Below are 16870 nucleotides of genomic sequence, written 5' to 3' on the forward strand. Positions count from 1 at the left end.
GCATGCTGGGACTTTTCATCATTTCATTTGTACAAGATATAATATTATTATCGAGTCCTCTAGATGCTGGTAAAATTTTGTTACGTCAATAGCGTGGCCCTTACTGAGGGTGTAGGGTCTAAGGATGCAATTATGCACGCGGCGATACCAAACATGTTAGTTTATTTATTTTAATTCATAACATGGGAAAAGGGGGTGATTCAAACTTTTATTAGGGGAGGGGGCTTTTTATTAATATTAACACTTTATTTTTATTTTTTTACACTTATACTAGAAGCCCCCCTGGGGTTAGGGTTATTCCCCCTGGGGTTAGGGTTATTCCCCCTGGGGAACTTCTAGTATAAGTACACTGATCTCTCATTGAGATCTACGCAGTATAGTTATACTGCATAGATCAATGAGATAGGCGCTGGATTGCTTTCAGCTGCTGCCGCCGAAAGCAATCGAGTGCCAAGTCGGATCAGCGCCATTACGGCGCAGACCGAGGCCTGTGCAGGATGGAAGGATCACCCTCTGTGACTATAACCCACTAGACACCAGGGAATTGGCTGCAGTCAGTTTTCAGAGGCAGCTGTCAACTTGGCGATCAGACCGTACCCACTAATAGCCATGGTTCTGGGCTACATGCCGCACCCGGGACCGTGGCAGTTCAGAGGGGGGCAGGGGTAGGTGCAGGAGCAGACTACCTTCTGCTTAACCCCTTATCTACTGCAGTGATTAAGTGACCCAGTGTTCACTCACTTATATGCTGCAACACACACACACACACAAAAAAAAAGAGTTAAAAAGGGAAACAAGATCTCTGCTTCACTGCTACTGCACTGATAACCCCTGACCTATGCATGGAGCTCTGGAGAAAAGAGGTCAGGAATTATCAGAGCAGTGAAGCAGAGATCTCCTTGTCCTCTGCTTATTAGCCCATTTTTATGTTGCAGCATGTAAGTGAACACTGGGTGACTTACACACTGCAGTACATAAAGGGTTATAAAGTTCTATTATAATGTTATTCTCTGGGTCGGTACACTTACAGCAATATCACATTGATATAAGTTTATATATGGTTTATTATTTGCACTATTCCAAGACCCACAATCTTTTTTTTATTCTTTGCCTGATGGGTCGAGTGCGGATAATTTTTTTACAGAAAAATTATACTGTATTTTTCACTTTGTAATACGCACCTGATGATAAGACGCACCCAAGTTTAAGAGGAGGAAAACAGAAAAAAAAACAGTTTGAAGTCACACTACAAAGTGAAGGGAGTTTGCCTCCATTGTGTAGCGGTGTAACTGTAACTGCAGTTCAGGTCCCATTCAAGTCAATAGAAGCTGAGCTGCAATTACAGGTCATCACTGCTAAACAATGAACAGAGACAAACTGTGCTCTCTGGGTAGTGCAGTGCAGGACAGCTCATCAGTGAGGGGTGCTGGATGTTGGCAACCTGCTGATCAGTTTATGATGAGCTATCCTGTGGATAGTTCATCAGTCAGTTTTGCCTGAAAACCCTTTAAAAGCCACACCTGTTACCTTCACTTTTGCTATGGGCAAAATGCACTGTATTTGTTATCGGTGGGCTCCTGTATCAAATTGCTGAGGTTGTTCTGGGAGCAGTAGTGCCAAGGAGTTAACCCTTCATGGGCTATAGGTGGGCAGTTGACAATGCACTGCTGAAAACAACCCATAGGAAACAATACATTCACTTTATTAGGGTATGTTTACATTGAGTAAAATAGGCGGAGTTCCGCCGCGGAATCTTTGCTGCGGAATTACACCTGCCTCAGAGTGTCATATTATCTCAGTGGGAGAGCGTGCGCTCCTACGCAGCCGCCGCTCTCCGCTCAAAGAAGTGACATGTCACCTCTTTGAGTGGAAAGCGGTGGCTGCGGAGGAGCGTGCGCTCTTACATTGAGATGTTATTACACACTGAGGCAGGTGTAATTCCGCGGCAGAGAGTTCCGCGTCGGTATTACGCCTATTTTACTCGACGTAAACATACCCTAAGTCGCACTGCCTTTGCCCCTTCACTTTGGGGGGGGGGGGGGGGCATCTTAAAAAAGCGATAAATATGAAAGTTTGCTTTGTATCATTTTGGTAGACTTTTTGAACATTTTTATTTTATTTATAAACATGACAGTACCAAATATATGTTTTCTTTATCATTTGTTTAGGGGGAGTTATTTTTACTTTATTTTTATGCTTTATTTCTTTTTAAAAACTTTTTACTAGTCCCACAAGGGAACGTTGAGTAGATTACTGGTATAATGCACTGCACTAGCACTGTAGGGAGAATCTGCAGAAGGCCATGGCGAGTCTAGGAGATTATTAGGTCCTGCCAGCCAGTATTGGCTTCCTGCTAGCTGCTGTATGTCCTACAGGAAGTGATGTATTCTTTCCAGTCTGACACAGTGCTCTCCGCTGCCACCTCTGTCCATGTCAGGAACTGTCCAGAGCAGCAGCAAATCCCCATAGAAAACCTCTCCTACTCTGGACAGTTCCTGACATGGACAGAAGTGGCAGCAGAGAGCACTGTGTCAGGCTGGAAAGAATATACCACTTCCTGCAGGACATACTGCAGCTGATAAGTACTGGAAGACTTGAGATTTTCAAATATAAGTAGAATACAAATCTTTATAACTTTCTCATACCAGAACGAAAATAAATAAATAAATATCACCAGAGAACCCCTTTAAAAGTTTTAAAGAGCTTTTCAAGATGTTACATTGATTGTCTATCTTTAGTACCAACACAATAAGAGGGCATCCTCAGGACTTTTCTAGGGCTTCTTCATTGCAGTATCAGCTGTTTTTCAGCAGCCAGACCTGCAGTTACTAGCTGTGGCACCTCCTATGTTATAAGGCGTAGCCTGTGGCGGGATCTAATTATACAACATTAAATATTCATAGAAAAGTTGTTAGTGATTCAAATAAAATCATCCTCGGTTATGGGATTGGAAAAACTGGTCGTTTTGAGCGTGCACCGCAAAAGACTACTAGGAAATGTCATCTAATAGCAGGACGGGAGAAGAGGAACCGCAAGAGAGATGGAACAGGCAGAAAACTGCATCAGAGGAGCGGCACTACTGTAAAACCACATGAAGAGTGTCAAGGGGGGATATAGGTAACAACCATGAAATGTTTGGATTTTTTTTTTCTAACAAGGCTGCCCAAAGTCCCCTTTAAATTTTATGACCCAACGTGTTTCCATTCCTGATTAGGATTTCGTCAGGGGACAAATGTGGCTAGTAGTTGGTAAATAATAAATCACATGGCATTAATACTGAGTCTATAAGCAAGTGTGTAATGTATGTAGTCCCACAAGTGTATGATGTTCTTCCAGGTAAAAGTTAAAGGGGTATTCCAATCTCAACTTACATACATAAACTTATAGGGCTCATCAAGAAAAAGTCAATCATTTAGCAAACTTGCCTTTTTTTCCTGATATGCTGCTCTTGACTGCTCATTGTCTAGGTTACCAACCACCACTCTGCTCTAAAAGCAGATGTAAGTTTAAGGGTATGTTCACACTCACCAGATCCGCTGCTGATTTTTTGCTGCAGATCTGCAGCAGATTTCATTTACCTAACTGAACACAGCATCAAATCTGCTGCGGATCCTGTAGGTGTGAACGCAGGGGAACTCCGGATAAGAAAAACTTGTTTTCTATTAAAAGTATATTAAAAGTTATATAGATGTGACTATACAATGTATTACCGTATCTGTACGGTTCTGCCACACTGGTAGCTGATAGAAATCCAGGAAGTGAAGAAAAATGGCCTCTGTGCCACATTGTCTCCTGCTTCCTCTTCTCTCCCACCTTAGGAGACAATCTTCCATGCCTCTGTCTCACATTGTGTGTGTTTGCCGAGCACAGGCTGATGATGCAGACAGGGGGCAGGGTGTGATGTTACTGGAGGCTTGGCTGGATCCCCCAAACCCCTCAGTGATCCACCATCTCTGAATGGCCAGAAGCAGGTGCAGCACTAATTTTACTGATTGCGAAGGGTGGGGGACTGTGATGATCAGCTGAGGGAAAGCATTGCATTCTGGGAACTGGTCAACCAGGAAGGACAGAAACACAATACAGAACAACGCCCCCCCCCTCCCCAAACAAATAGATTTTTGGTAGTTTCAAAACTGGGATAGGTAAGCAATGCTATATGCTTCTGCAGAAGTTTCATTTTTTTAACCTCTACCTGGAGTTCCCCTTTAAATTTCCCAATTTCCAATGGGAAATGTTGGTAACCTAGATTTGGTTTATCCAGATATGGAATTATAAAACCCTCGAATGCTCTCGCCGTTGAGCCTGTAAGCGTAATAACCCCACAAGGACAGAAAAAAGTTATGAACCATATATCTTCAGCTTTTATTTATGTAAGCAAATGGTTACATTCATAGATATTTTAGTGCATGTTAGGAAAGACAAAACTTTATATTTCCGACCAAAATAAGTCGTCAGTGTGTAATATTTTGGTCACCTCTTGGCAATTATTATTATTATTATTATTTTTATTTTGTTTGTGATGAACTGAACGAATGACATAATTCTGAATAAAATGAGTGTTATAACTCTAATATCATCTAAGAAATGTCAATCATACATCTTTTACAGCCTTAAAGTGCCTATATAGATGTAACTGTATATACAGCCATGGAATAAGAAGATGTCAGGACGCATGGAACATACAAAGACCCTGAAATTAAACCATACCGTTACATAATAGATTGGATAAGTAACTAATAACACTTATAGATTATTTCCAAGTAGCCAGCTCCTATGACAATATCTTACCATGCAATTGTCGTATTTCTTGTTAAACATATATTTGTATAGATATATTTATATATATATAAGTAGAAAATATATAAGACGACCCATGTACACGACATACACAAAGTTATTTAAAGGGATGAAGAGTCGTGATCTCTAATGATGGAGGAGGGGCAGTTTGTCAATGTCACTTTACGGTATGCTGTATAAAAAGATTACATATGGTTGGCACGGATGGCGCTCTGGTTTTTGGGTACAACCCCTTTGCTAATGTCTTTTGATGATATTCTGATGGCCCAGATGAAGCAGCGAGGAGTTTGTCATTTGATACAATTTATTATAGACGGGGACGTGAATGGAGGACCTGAGACCCCTATTCCTCCTCAATGCACAATGTTATTAATCTTTGTTATTAGAGCCCCCCTCCATGGCGTCCAGCTTACTCTCTCCATCTCAGAGGGTGGGACTGAAGCTAGGCTACAGTGCACACATAGGATTTCCTCCCTTAGTTATCTGCCCAATCACAGCACAGCACCTACTCCTCTCTGCAATGCCATGGCAGAGTGCACTAATCAGGCTGGGTTGATGTAGACATTACACTACTACTAGATGACATGAGAAGGGTGCACTGGTTTAGCATGGTGCAATGTGAGAAGCAAATAAAGAAAGAGAAGAAATTCGGTTACACTGCGCAGAGAAAACAATCCTACAGACTAAAGAGAGGGAAGATAGGATACAGGAGGCAGCACGGTGTCCACACAGCAGCAGCACAGCAAGGAAGGGGTTACCCTAGGCACGGAAACAGCGGCTGATAGGGAAGCCTTGATTTACCTTTTTTCGACATTGAAGAATGGATACAGTTAGCAGGCATGTAGCTTTTTTTATTTATATCTCCACTTGTATCTGTCCTGCTGTTACTGTTACTTTAGACAGATTTCCCCTAACAACAGGCAGTGGACAGCAGACTGTAGAGAAATGAGCCACCCAGTGGCCAAGATTTTACAACTGTTTTTCTGGGGTAAAGAAGCACCTGACTACATCGCTCTCCTGTTCCTGTCATCCCTATAGAAATGAATAGAGCAGCAGGGTACATACATATATGCCATACCTCCTTACTGGGACTGGGCAAAGGATAGGGGGGCTCAGGACCCCCAATCTAGTCATCAGATTAAGTTCCCCAGCTATAATATATTTACCCCTCATCCTGGGTTTGTTGTGGAATAACCACTTTAAGTCAAGGTATAAAAATAGAATAATTCAGCCACAAAGGGAAAAAAATGACAAATTTGCCTCTGCTACATGTGTGCCACAAGTTACTAGTGAATGGACTAGATGAGATGATTTAGTCTCCTACAGTAATGTACTGCCTTGGTCATATGACTGGTGATAGAATATTTTAGATAAGATGTAACATACAGTACCTGCATCACAGTATATATATAAGAGGTCACATACAGAAAACTCACAAGTGACATTAATACTGGATGTCTATTGTACAAAGCCATGTGTAATAATAAGATATATTCTTCTTCCCAAGATTCCCACATTTCAGACAGGAAAATATAGAAGGTTGGTTGTGTCGATAGAAGACATATGTGTAAAAACATGAAAAAAGCAGAAAGAACACGAAAGAACAAGTCATATAACCACCACCAGGCACCACCCAAAGATGAAAAACAGAAGAATACAACATAAACCCTGCTATGGTGTATTTTGGGGAGATGGATTTTTGTATTGAGTAGACATGTGTGCAGTTGGAACTTGCTCAAGTCTAATTGTTCGGCATTTGAATACCAGTTCGATGCAGTCCTAAGGAATCTGGAAAAACATAAATACAGCCATAGGCTGGATCCATGTTTTCCCGGACTCCCTAGGGCTGCATCCAACTTTTCAGCCACTGGTAATCAAATGAACGGACTCTAGCATGCTCTAGTTGCGCTCATCTCTAGTAGTGAGTGATCCACCCTTGATAATGTATATATATATATATATATATATATATATATATATATATATATATCTATATTATTTTTTATTTTTTTTATTGGGCGTAATGTTTGGAAATGATATTTGGTTGTTCCAGCCATCAAAGTCACTTTCTCTTATAGACCAATAAATAAAAGGGAAAATGTTGAATTTTTTGTGTATTTTAAATGATAAATTTGATACACTCGGTCGGCATATTGTAATTTTTTACAATGAACATATAAGTTGTGCAGCACCACTTACCCTGTTTTGCATAGCCAAAACCCTAATTTTCATAACCTTGCCTTTAAAAATGGTTCTATCCACCCACATCTTTGCTGTATCCTACACTGTCAGCGCCCCCTATGCCACCTACAGCTCTGTCACATTTTTTGGGACTACATCCCTGCTTACCATTCTTCACCTTCTTCATTTATGTTGCTTTTCATCGATCTACATTCTCCTTCCTCCTAATTTACTTTCCTCTCCACCATTACTATGCTAATACACACAGCTTTATGCTATGCTGAGGCTGCTGTAATCAAAGGACTATTAATCCTAGTCCTTTGATTACAGCAGCCTCAGCAAGTTATAAAGTTCTCTTTACAATATTTAAACAACTTGGAATTCCCTGTTTGAATTAAATATTTAAATTTTTTAGCTGTATATCTATCTATCTATCTAGATTCCTATTTTTTTTTTTTGTTGGTCTATCGTGTGCAAAAACTGGTTTACAAAAAAAAAATATTTGCCTTGCATCAAATTGTTTCTTGAAGGGGTTATCCAAGATTAGAAAAAACAACTTTTTTGCCAGAACAGCGCCCCTAGGTGGTGCGGTGTATTACAATTCAGCTCTATTCACTTAGAATAGAGATGCAAAACCACATCCAAACTGAGGACAAGAGTCGTGCTGTTTTTGGATAACCCCCTTAATAATTTTTAATTCTGTTTCTTAAAACTCTTCAAATAAAGGTTAGTCCTATTAAAGGGGTAGTCATGGCAAGGGCAGAATAAACTAAAAAAAACAAAAAACCTGTGTGGGAAAGTGGTTATTACTGGTAGAAGCTCTTTGTGGGTGTTCATTTCCACTACAGTATTAGAGAATTTCTACTAACAGATGGCACAGCCATGGGTTTGAGTAGGTTTGTGTACATAATTTCCTTTAATAGTGCACCGTGTGGTCAAAAATGGTATTGCAAGTAGAAGGATAACTAAAAAAAACAGTGTGGTCAGGGGGTGGTGAGAACACAACAAACCAGGTATACTTCGATAATCGATAACAGCAGTAGAATGATTTGCTGATCTTGTAGGAGACAGTGACCTTTAGGAAGAAAAGACTGCACTTTGTATGGGACAATGGAGTGGGGACAGAGATGTTGGTATCTTAATAATATAGCACAGAGCAAAATGCTATGCGTGCCAGGCCGTACAATGGTGTGGGCGATGAAAGAACATCCTGTAGCCAAACAGATTGTGTGGTCATGATGACAATGATGACAATGGCAGAAGAGGAATATGCTGATTTTGCATAAGTGAAATATCAATTCATGTTAGTAAGGAAAACATTGCATATAATGGGCACTACTGCAGTGTGGGTGGAAGTGATAATAGCAGCAAGAGATGAGTGTGCTGATTTTAAGGGGTGGGGGGGGAGTGACCTATGAATTTGTGTAGTTATCAATGAGGGAAATGATACAATTTCATGATGTGGGTGGAGATAGAATATCCTGTAGCCAATCAGATTGTGTGGTGATGACAACAGCAGCAGGAGATGGGTATGCTGGTTTTGTAGAAGACAGTGACCTATTAATTCATGTTAGTGAGGAAAAGGTTGCATACAATGGCCACTATTGTAGGGTGCGTAGAGATGAGAATAGCAGCAAGAGATGAGTATGCTAGTTTTGTAGAAGACAGTGAGCTATTAATTCAAATTAGTGAGGAAACGTTGCGTACACTGGACAATATTCCAGAGTGGGTGGGAATGAGGATAGCAGCAAGAGATGAGTATGCTGGTTTTGTGGGTGACAGTGACCTATCAATTCGAGTTACTGAGGAAAGCATTGCATACACTGTGCACTATTGCAGTGTGGGTGGAGGTGATGATAGCAGCAAGAGACGAGAGTGCTGATTTTTTGGATGACAGTGACCTATCAAATCATGTCAGTGAGGAAACGTTGCATACACTGTGCACTATTGCAGTGTGGGTGGCGATGATGATAGCAGCAAGACATGAGCGTGCTGATTTTGTGGGTGACAGTGACCTATCAATTCATATAATGAGAAAAATGCTACATACATCTGGCTTTTTCCCAGCATGGGTGGAGATTATAATAGCAGCAAGAGATGAGCGTGCTGACTTTATGGGTGACAGTGACCTATCAATTTGTGTAATTATTAAAAGGGGAAATTATACAGTTTCATGATGTGGGTGGAGATAGAACATCCTGTAGCCAATTAGATTGTGTGTATGACAGCAGCGTGAGAAGAGTGGGCTGATCTTGTAGGAGACAGTGACCCGTAAAGGCTCTATTTAACATGGAAAAATGGAGATGTAGAAATTTCTAAGGATTTTGGCAAAATAGTCATATCTATCTATATAACATATATTATTATTATTGTTGATATATTACCATGGCTCAATGTACAATAAGTAGTCAATATTAAACGTCACTTTGACTATCAACAACTTTATGAAAAGGATGTCAGATATGAATTTGCCTATAAATGTCAAAAATGCTTCTTCCTATTTCTATATACACCGATGAATTTCTGGAAGGTTAAATATTTCATTAGAAATGGTCAGAAAAAAAATGTTTCCTGTTTATTGTAGGACAGCATTTAGAAATTACATTCAGATGCTATGGTGGTCAGTTATCTCCTTGCCGTCTATTCTCGGGTGATGTAGCCTATTGATGTGAACGGAAGTAAAATACACACCGGTTTACACATGCGGTTAAAAATTTTTGCTTACATATATATAAAAAAAAAAAAAAAAAAAAATACAACCAGAAAGCAAAACTCCACATTGAAAACAATCACGTGGGTTCCAATGGGTCATAACAGCTCGGCATTGCACAAAACAATGATATTATGGATTCTTTTTGACCGCGATACGCTACTGGTACAGAGGTAGCATAGGTCAGGAGGACAACGTAACAGAGTCAATTTGTAATATACTGTAATGCAATTCTTGTTAAGTAAACTAGGGTTAGCCATAGGATTATAGGTGAACCTTTTGCGTTATCATAAAGTAAAGTTTAATCCTTTTGATCCTAAATGCAAAAACATGGGTAATTTTTTTTTTTTTTTTTTTTTACAGGGCTATAAATCCCTGCCTTCCCTTTATACATTTAAAGGGTTTTCCCCAAATTTCAGAATTCAGTTGATCACTTGATTGTTCTGGGTCCTGGGGTAAGCATATCTGACAAACACTCTAAGGAAGCCATGGCCAGCCAAGAATTTTCTACGTATTGGCCACTAAATGGATAAATACATAGTGGCCATTTATGCAAATAAAATAGGTATTGAGTCTGCCAGAATGGAAGCCAGGCTTACAGAAGGGCCATGTGTTCTGACTATTAGAGATTTCCCCCCGCTTTGATCTGTACAGATGCCCATGGACACATGGATCTTCTCAATGATGACCATATGGGGCCCTAATGGGGCTCCTAAACTGGGTTGTCTCCATGAGAGCCAACAGCCACTACAGACAGATTCATATCATTCCCATTATATTTGATGCTACCTATATAACTCAATATTTAGTAGTGGTTGCAGACAGTAAGTATTCTATCGCTCAACCTACAGTTCCAGACAAAACTTTCAAAAAATGTATTGAAAAAAATACCATGAATAAACAGTCAGGCTGATGATCCTCTCCCTTGATGGCTTTATTTACCAGCTATGCCAGTGTTCTGGTTACACTATTCTATTTGGCAGTAGCTTATACTTCTCTTTAAAGGCAATCTGCCACTAGGTTAATGCTGTCTACCTGATATGCAGGAGAATGGGCTTTAACCCGCGCCACTATCTCTGCCCCTCGGCTACTGATATACATAGTACAGACACTATATAGATAGAAAACTGCCACAGTGTGCTGGTGCTCATGAATATCCAGGACTATTGATCACACATACATAATGGAGAGGACTACTTAATATGGGGGATATCTCCGAATAAGCCTTAGAAAGGGCAGCATAAACCTACTGACAGAGTCTCTTTCAAGCGAATGTACAATCAGGTACCTTTCCTTTAAGTTTTGCCCAATTCCCATGTACGGTGCTGCTCTATTCACGGGCACCATGCCAGGGGTGAAGCACTGGAGGCGGGCCTGTCTGCCCCTAGTGGGAGAAAAACCCTGCCCATCTATGATGGGATGGGACCAGAACAACATCATAGTCAGGAAATAAAGTCTCCTGGGAAGAGGAGCATCATTTTGACAATTTAGTCATACTAAGTTACTGCGTAGTTGGTGCTTTATTGGTTGTGTAAAGGGAATCAGAGTATTTATACACCCGTAACGGAAATCTGAGCTGCGATCTCAATCATTCATTTAAAATTAGAATTTTAACTTAAATATTGATACCCAAAAGGAACAGTTTTATGACAAATTCATCTCTGCTACATATAAGCCATGATTCTATTGAATTAGTCCAAATTAAAACCACTACAAGTCACTTAACAATTGCACATCACTGTGGAGTTTGGCTATGACGTTCGGACCTGATACATAGCTGCCATTCACATTGTGAATGTTCAGCGTGTCTACAAGCAGATGGCCAAATCATGTGTACAAACACTTGGAACAAATAGAACCTAAAATGGCAAGTCTGTCATTAGAAGTAGAAGTGTGAACATTTTGTTGACTCCTAGATCGGGTATTTTGGGGGGTGAGATGGTTTATTGTTCGAATGGAAACACCAGGGACGGAATTCGGGGGTTCTATCCTCCGCGCTGGGTTCCCGACACCCGTGACTCCCCAACAAAATAAGTTATTATTGCCTGGCTTGATGCAGAGTTCTCACTGTTGTGTTCTTTGCAGTTAATGGCACAGTAGATCCTCTACACTCCTGTCTTGACCCACTTAAGGGCTTGTGCTTTTTTTTTTCTTTTTGTTTTTAATAGTCTTTGATGTATAGAAGGTTTCATACGCTTGTTTCTCTAAGGTACATAGTGCCAATGTTGTATGAGACCTTCCTCATTCTGACAGTTGTTAAGGGGTGCTTTGGCTGTTTTGGGCCTTGTTCCATTTCCAAGAAATAACAGATACCGGGGATTTCCTTTGGAAAGTTATCTGGAAGCTCCTCGCGGGACCGAGGAATAAATTGAAAAGATTCTTCCCCCTTTAGAAGCCTGAGGAGAAAAAAAGAGAACGAGACTTACTAACTGGGATACAAAAAAACATGTATAACACTTAAAAGGCTGTTTTGGACCAAATACATCCTGGAAGAAAGGTGGATGAAAGTTGTAGATGCTAAACAACATTTCCCATTCTCATTTCCAATCCAATGCATATTGACATCCTAAGGAGCGGAACACCACAATGTGGTTATACCATCTTCCCATGCTTAGTACAATCCAGGTGTCAGCACTCTATTATGTGGTGCTCGTGAACAAAGCAACCATGGAAAGTCAGTAAATAGGTTCAGGCACTCACCAAGTCTAACAAAGCAATACAATTTATTCACATGATACAAGTATACAGGAGAGGATGCATTTTGGTGTTCGCCTTCATCTGCTTTGACACAAAACACATCCTGTCCTGTATAATTGCATCATGTGACTAAATTCTACTGCTTTGTTAGACTTGGTGAGTGCCTGAAACTATTTACTGACTTTCCATTACATTTCTAAACTTATCAGAACCCATGTACATAACTAAACTGTTACCATTACAGTTGTGCCAATCCCAACACCATTGGGTTGTCTATAATAAAATATGTCTCAATGTAACTTTTGTTGTGGTGTTAGTTTGTTCCTTTGCTAACAAACTGTCCGTTTACCATCCCTGGACAGTGTCATGGAGGCGGGCGTATCGTCCCTTGTTACCCACATCCCACCACAGCACCCTGCCAGGATATCACGCCCCTCTCAAGACGCTTATCCTGATGATGTCTCTCGAGGCTCCAAGGAAAACCAACACCATGATCACCTCCAGTGTAGACACAGGCATGGTAAAGTGGTAAGGGCAACTTGAGAGAAGGTGTGAGGTCCAGCCGATCCAGCCAGGGGGGAAAGGCGGATGAAGGGCACATAGACCGTTACACCCCGCCTCCATGACACTGTCCAGGGATGATAAAAGGAGAGTTTTACACCAAAATTAAAGGTCCATTGGGACATATGTTCGATAGACAACACTATGGAGCCAAAATCAGCACATGTCCATGGGGTAGGTAAGGGAGGTAAGTGAGGGTGACAATATTACTTTAATGTCGTGCTACTATCAGTGGTACAGCATACTTTTGGTTAAGGTTTTCTTAAACACAGTGACATATAGACATATGGATGACAAATCTTTAAGGGATTGTGCCAGCAGAGTAAAGGATATAACAAACATTCAACTTGCACATTAAACTGATCTACCTTCATTGTATGCAAATGTGGTTACGCCAATGTGCAGCATAAACATAAGACCAGCCCTGGTGAAACCACACCTGCCCCCTTTAAGTGAAAGGAAATGTATAATAAAGTGTCCAAGGTTGAGCGGGAGGGAGGATACATAATTATTTTTTTTTACCCAGGGCCTATGTATAAATCGCACTGAACGAATACAGCACCAAAAAACTACAAGACCCTGAATAACATACCAACTCACTGACTGTAGTAGGAACTATGTAATACCTCTTTCTTCCTGCGGGGGCACTGTAGGGAAACTATCCACGGCACCTGATTTCCAGCAGCAGAAGAACTGATCAGCTAGTTTTTAGGGGACCCATCTAATAAAATGGGAATGTCCAAAGTAAAAAAAACAAAAACAAAACTAATGGTTGGAAAAGTGAGGAGGATAATTGTTTTCATCTAAAACCAGCATAATGCAATGATTTGCCAGTGGGTGGGGGGGGGGGGGGGGGTGGAGATATTTGGGATTTGGAGGGGGAGTCAGTATAGAAGTAATTAGAAGTCCCCCCTGTGTAGTAATCCCACCATGGGAAATAGATGCACAAAAAAGATAATTTAGCTTGAGGAAAAATCATTAGTATTCATCCCTTTAAAGTGGTTCTATAATTATCTGTAATATGAGCAATTGTTGTAGTCTCACAGCTGAAGGCTATGACGCCGCCGAAAGTGAAACCTCCTGGAAATGTTATCCCTCTCTGAATAATAATTAATGCATTGTTCTACATCCCATTGACTTGTTATCCAGATAAAACTTGGTTACATTCGTACTAATTGTATGTTACCAATCGTATTGGGTTACACTTCATATAGACCTCATGGGGCACAACTTCCGACAAGATAAGGGCCATAAAAGTAATACATGTAGTAGCTAACAATACTCAATAGAGCCCTGATTTCCTTTTCAAGTGTCGCCTTGAATTAATAAGTGAGCGGAAAAGGCGTGATGGTCTGATAGAAGCCATTTCCAGCAAGTATATGGACATGTTATCATCCCCCGGCCCTAATAAAGACAACTGTCACCTGCATGATGGTGATGCTTACTGGCATCTCAGTCACCGAGGTTGGTGTTCTATTTAGTTCTAGTGAATATGTAAATGTGGACGTCAACATGTGTACGCTGTGTATGAGTTTGTGTCAGATCAGACTTTATGCATTTGTTTTATTAAACTTTGTAGTTAAAAAGCATAAAGGTGCCCATGACTACAAAATGGTAGGAACTATGTCCAAATTTGCCAGGTGTCTGCTTTAAGAAGAATGGTTGTTTTTTAAGGGATATTCCATTTAAACATAACTTTTTATATTTTACTGTCCATGTTGAGAATAACAATTCCTTCCAATTACTATCTATTCAGTCTCCTGTCCCCAGTTCTCAGCTGCTGCTTTCTGCTGAAGTGACAAAAATCTGTGTGTGAGCTTTTCTCTCTGTCTCCCCCTCCTCCCCCTCCCTTTTGCCCTTCTCCCCCCCTCCCTTCTGAGGCAGCTGATGTAAACTGGCAGTCCCTGGCAGGTGCCACATTGTGGATTCTTTGTAATGCTGGGAGGGTTAATCACAGTGAGTTCATTAGCAACTTGACCTCAGAATAACCCTCCCAGCATTACAAAGAAGCTACAATTTTGCAGATAAAGCCAGTCAGAGACTTGTTTACATCAGCCGTCTCAGGAGGGAGGGGGGAGGAGGGGAGACAGAGAGAAAAACACACACACAGATTTTTGTGTCTTCAGCAGAAAGCCGCACCTGAGAACTGGGGGAAGGAAACTGAATAGATAATAACAAGTATGGTAGCAAAATGTGAAAAGTTATGTTTGATTTTGGACAAATGCATGCATTTTATAGCATTATTATATATTATTAAATACTATATATTGTTATTACTGTGTTTTTCTGAAAACAAGACCTACCACAAAAATAAGACCTGGCTTCATTTTGAAGTCATTTTGAAGTAGACTTGAAATTTAAGCTGTACTCCAAAAATAAGTCCTAGTTATAGTCAGCTGACCCGACCCCTGACACTGGACGGCTAAGCATCAGCCAATCAGGAACTGACTTGTTATGCTTCGCACCTACCTGTAGAACATAAGCTGCGGGAGTGGTAAAAAGATACACAGTAGGGGTTTTTGAATATGATAATATTAATACAATTTTTATTTTAAAATATATATATTTTTCATTTCTTTCTTTTTTTTTTTTTTACTTAAAAAAAGTAATACCCCCCCCCCCACACACACAGACAGACAGGGTTACACTGAGTAACAGCTGTAGAAGGTAACATGGCCCCTCTGCGACCACCATCAATGGCTGAACTGAGCGTTGTGAAGTGCAGATCTGCTCAAGCCCTGGTCCTGGTACTATTACATATCGCTAGTGCTGTAATATTACTACAGTTTGTGATATTAAGCCTACCCTGATGTCTAGTCTAATGCATGTTATCATGAGCTTAAGCAACCCTGCACTTCCCAGACACTGCCATTGGTGGCAGCAAAGGGGCAGTGTCGCCCCTTACTGCTACACCTCAATGTAAATATGTATCTAGAGGTGGAGGGATGTTCAAATAATAATGTAATCCAGAGCTTAAGAAAAGAAGGAATGGTCTACAGTTGGATGATTGGTGTCCTCATAGTGCAGAGGGTTGCCAATGTAAGCTGATAATGGGCTTCATCTAAGGCTACGTTCACACGTAGCAAAAGTGGCAGAATTCCACAACAGAATTCTCCGCCACGGAATGCGGCCAGCTTCCCTGTCAAAATGACAGTCTATGGGAGGCTCGCGCTCCTCCTCTCTCGGCGCTGAAGAATGAACATAGGCTCGCGCCTCCCATAGACTGTCATTATGACAGGGACGCTGGCAGCATTCTGCGGCGGAGAATTCTGCAGTGGAATTCCACCACTTTTGCTGCGTGTGAACGTAGCCTTAGGATAAGTTTAAATTAAGTTTAAAAATTACCATAGGGCTTAAGAATGGCAAATTGAATATTGGCTATAATAAGCAACAACACCACTGTCACTGTCACTTTAAGTTCTGCCCTATTGAAGTGTGTGTGTGTGTGTGTGTGGGGGGGGGGGGGGTCAAGATAGAAACCGTTACAAACCCTACTTGGTGGTCATAGATAAGAAGAAACATACAATCCAACAATAACTATGAAATAAGATAAGGTATAAGGAAGACCTATACACACAGCTCCCACAAAAACTTCTTGCATCATTAGGACATTGCCTATCTGAAAACCTGGAAGGAAACTCCTCGAAGAGACTATTTTTGGAAATATCACGGTACAGTCTTAAAAAGTTCAGAAAATTCACACAGAAGAACGTAAGATGTGATTTTCATTTTCCTTCTAGAAATGCAGAAAGTTTTACAATCATGTCCAGCGCGTTTTTTTACTTTGTGGTGATGGAAATTGATTGCTTTTATAGCGTGTTCTATTTAATCCCTTCCATCTTGTCTCGTAAAGCAGAAACACCATCAAGGCACAAGTTTTCGGGAATGAAGTTGAATATATTAACCCCGAGTGCAGCATGCATC

At 40.7% G+C, this 16870-nt stretch overlaps 1 protein-coding gene across 1 annotated transcript in view; it reads right to left on the reverse strand.

Annotated features, from left to right (window-relative positions):
- Positions 1 to 9354: 9354 nt before the first annotated feature.
- The window catches only part of GUCY1A2 (guanylate cyclase 1 soluble subunit alpha 2), a 135578-nt gene continuing 128062 nt past the window's right edge, over positions 9355 to 16870 (reverse strand). The window contains exon 8 of the mRNA XM_069969754.1: positions 9355 to 12084. Within this exon, the coding sequence (XP_069825855.1) occupies positions 11877 to 12084 (208 nt within the window). The 3' untranslated portion in view covers positions 9355 to 11876. The remainder of the gene's footprint in view (positions 12085 to 16870) is intronic.

Source organism: Dendropsophus ebraccatus, chromosome 5 (assembly GCF_027789765.1).
Source record: "Dendropsophus ebraccatus isolate aDenEbr1 chromosome 5, aDenEbr1.pat, whole genome shotgun sequence".
Classification (NCBI taxonomy): Eukaryota; Metazoa; Chordata; class Amphibia; order Anura; family Hylidae; genus Dendropsophus; species Dendropsophus ebraccatus.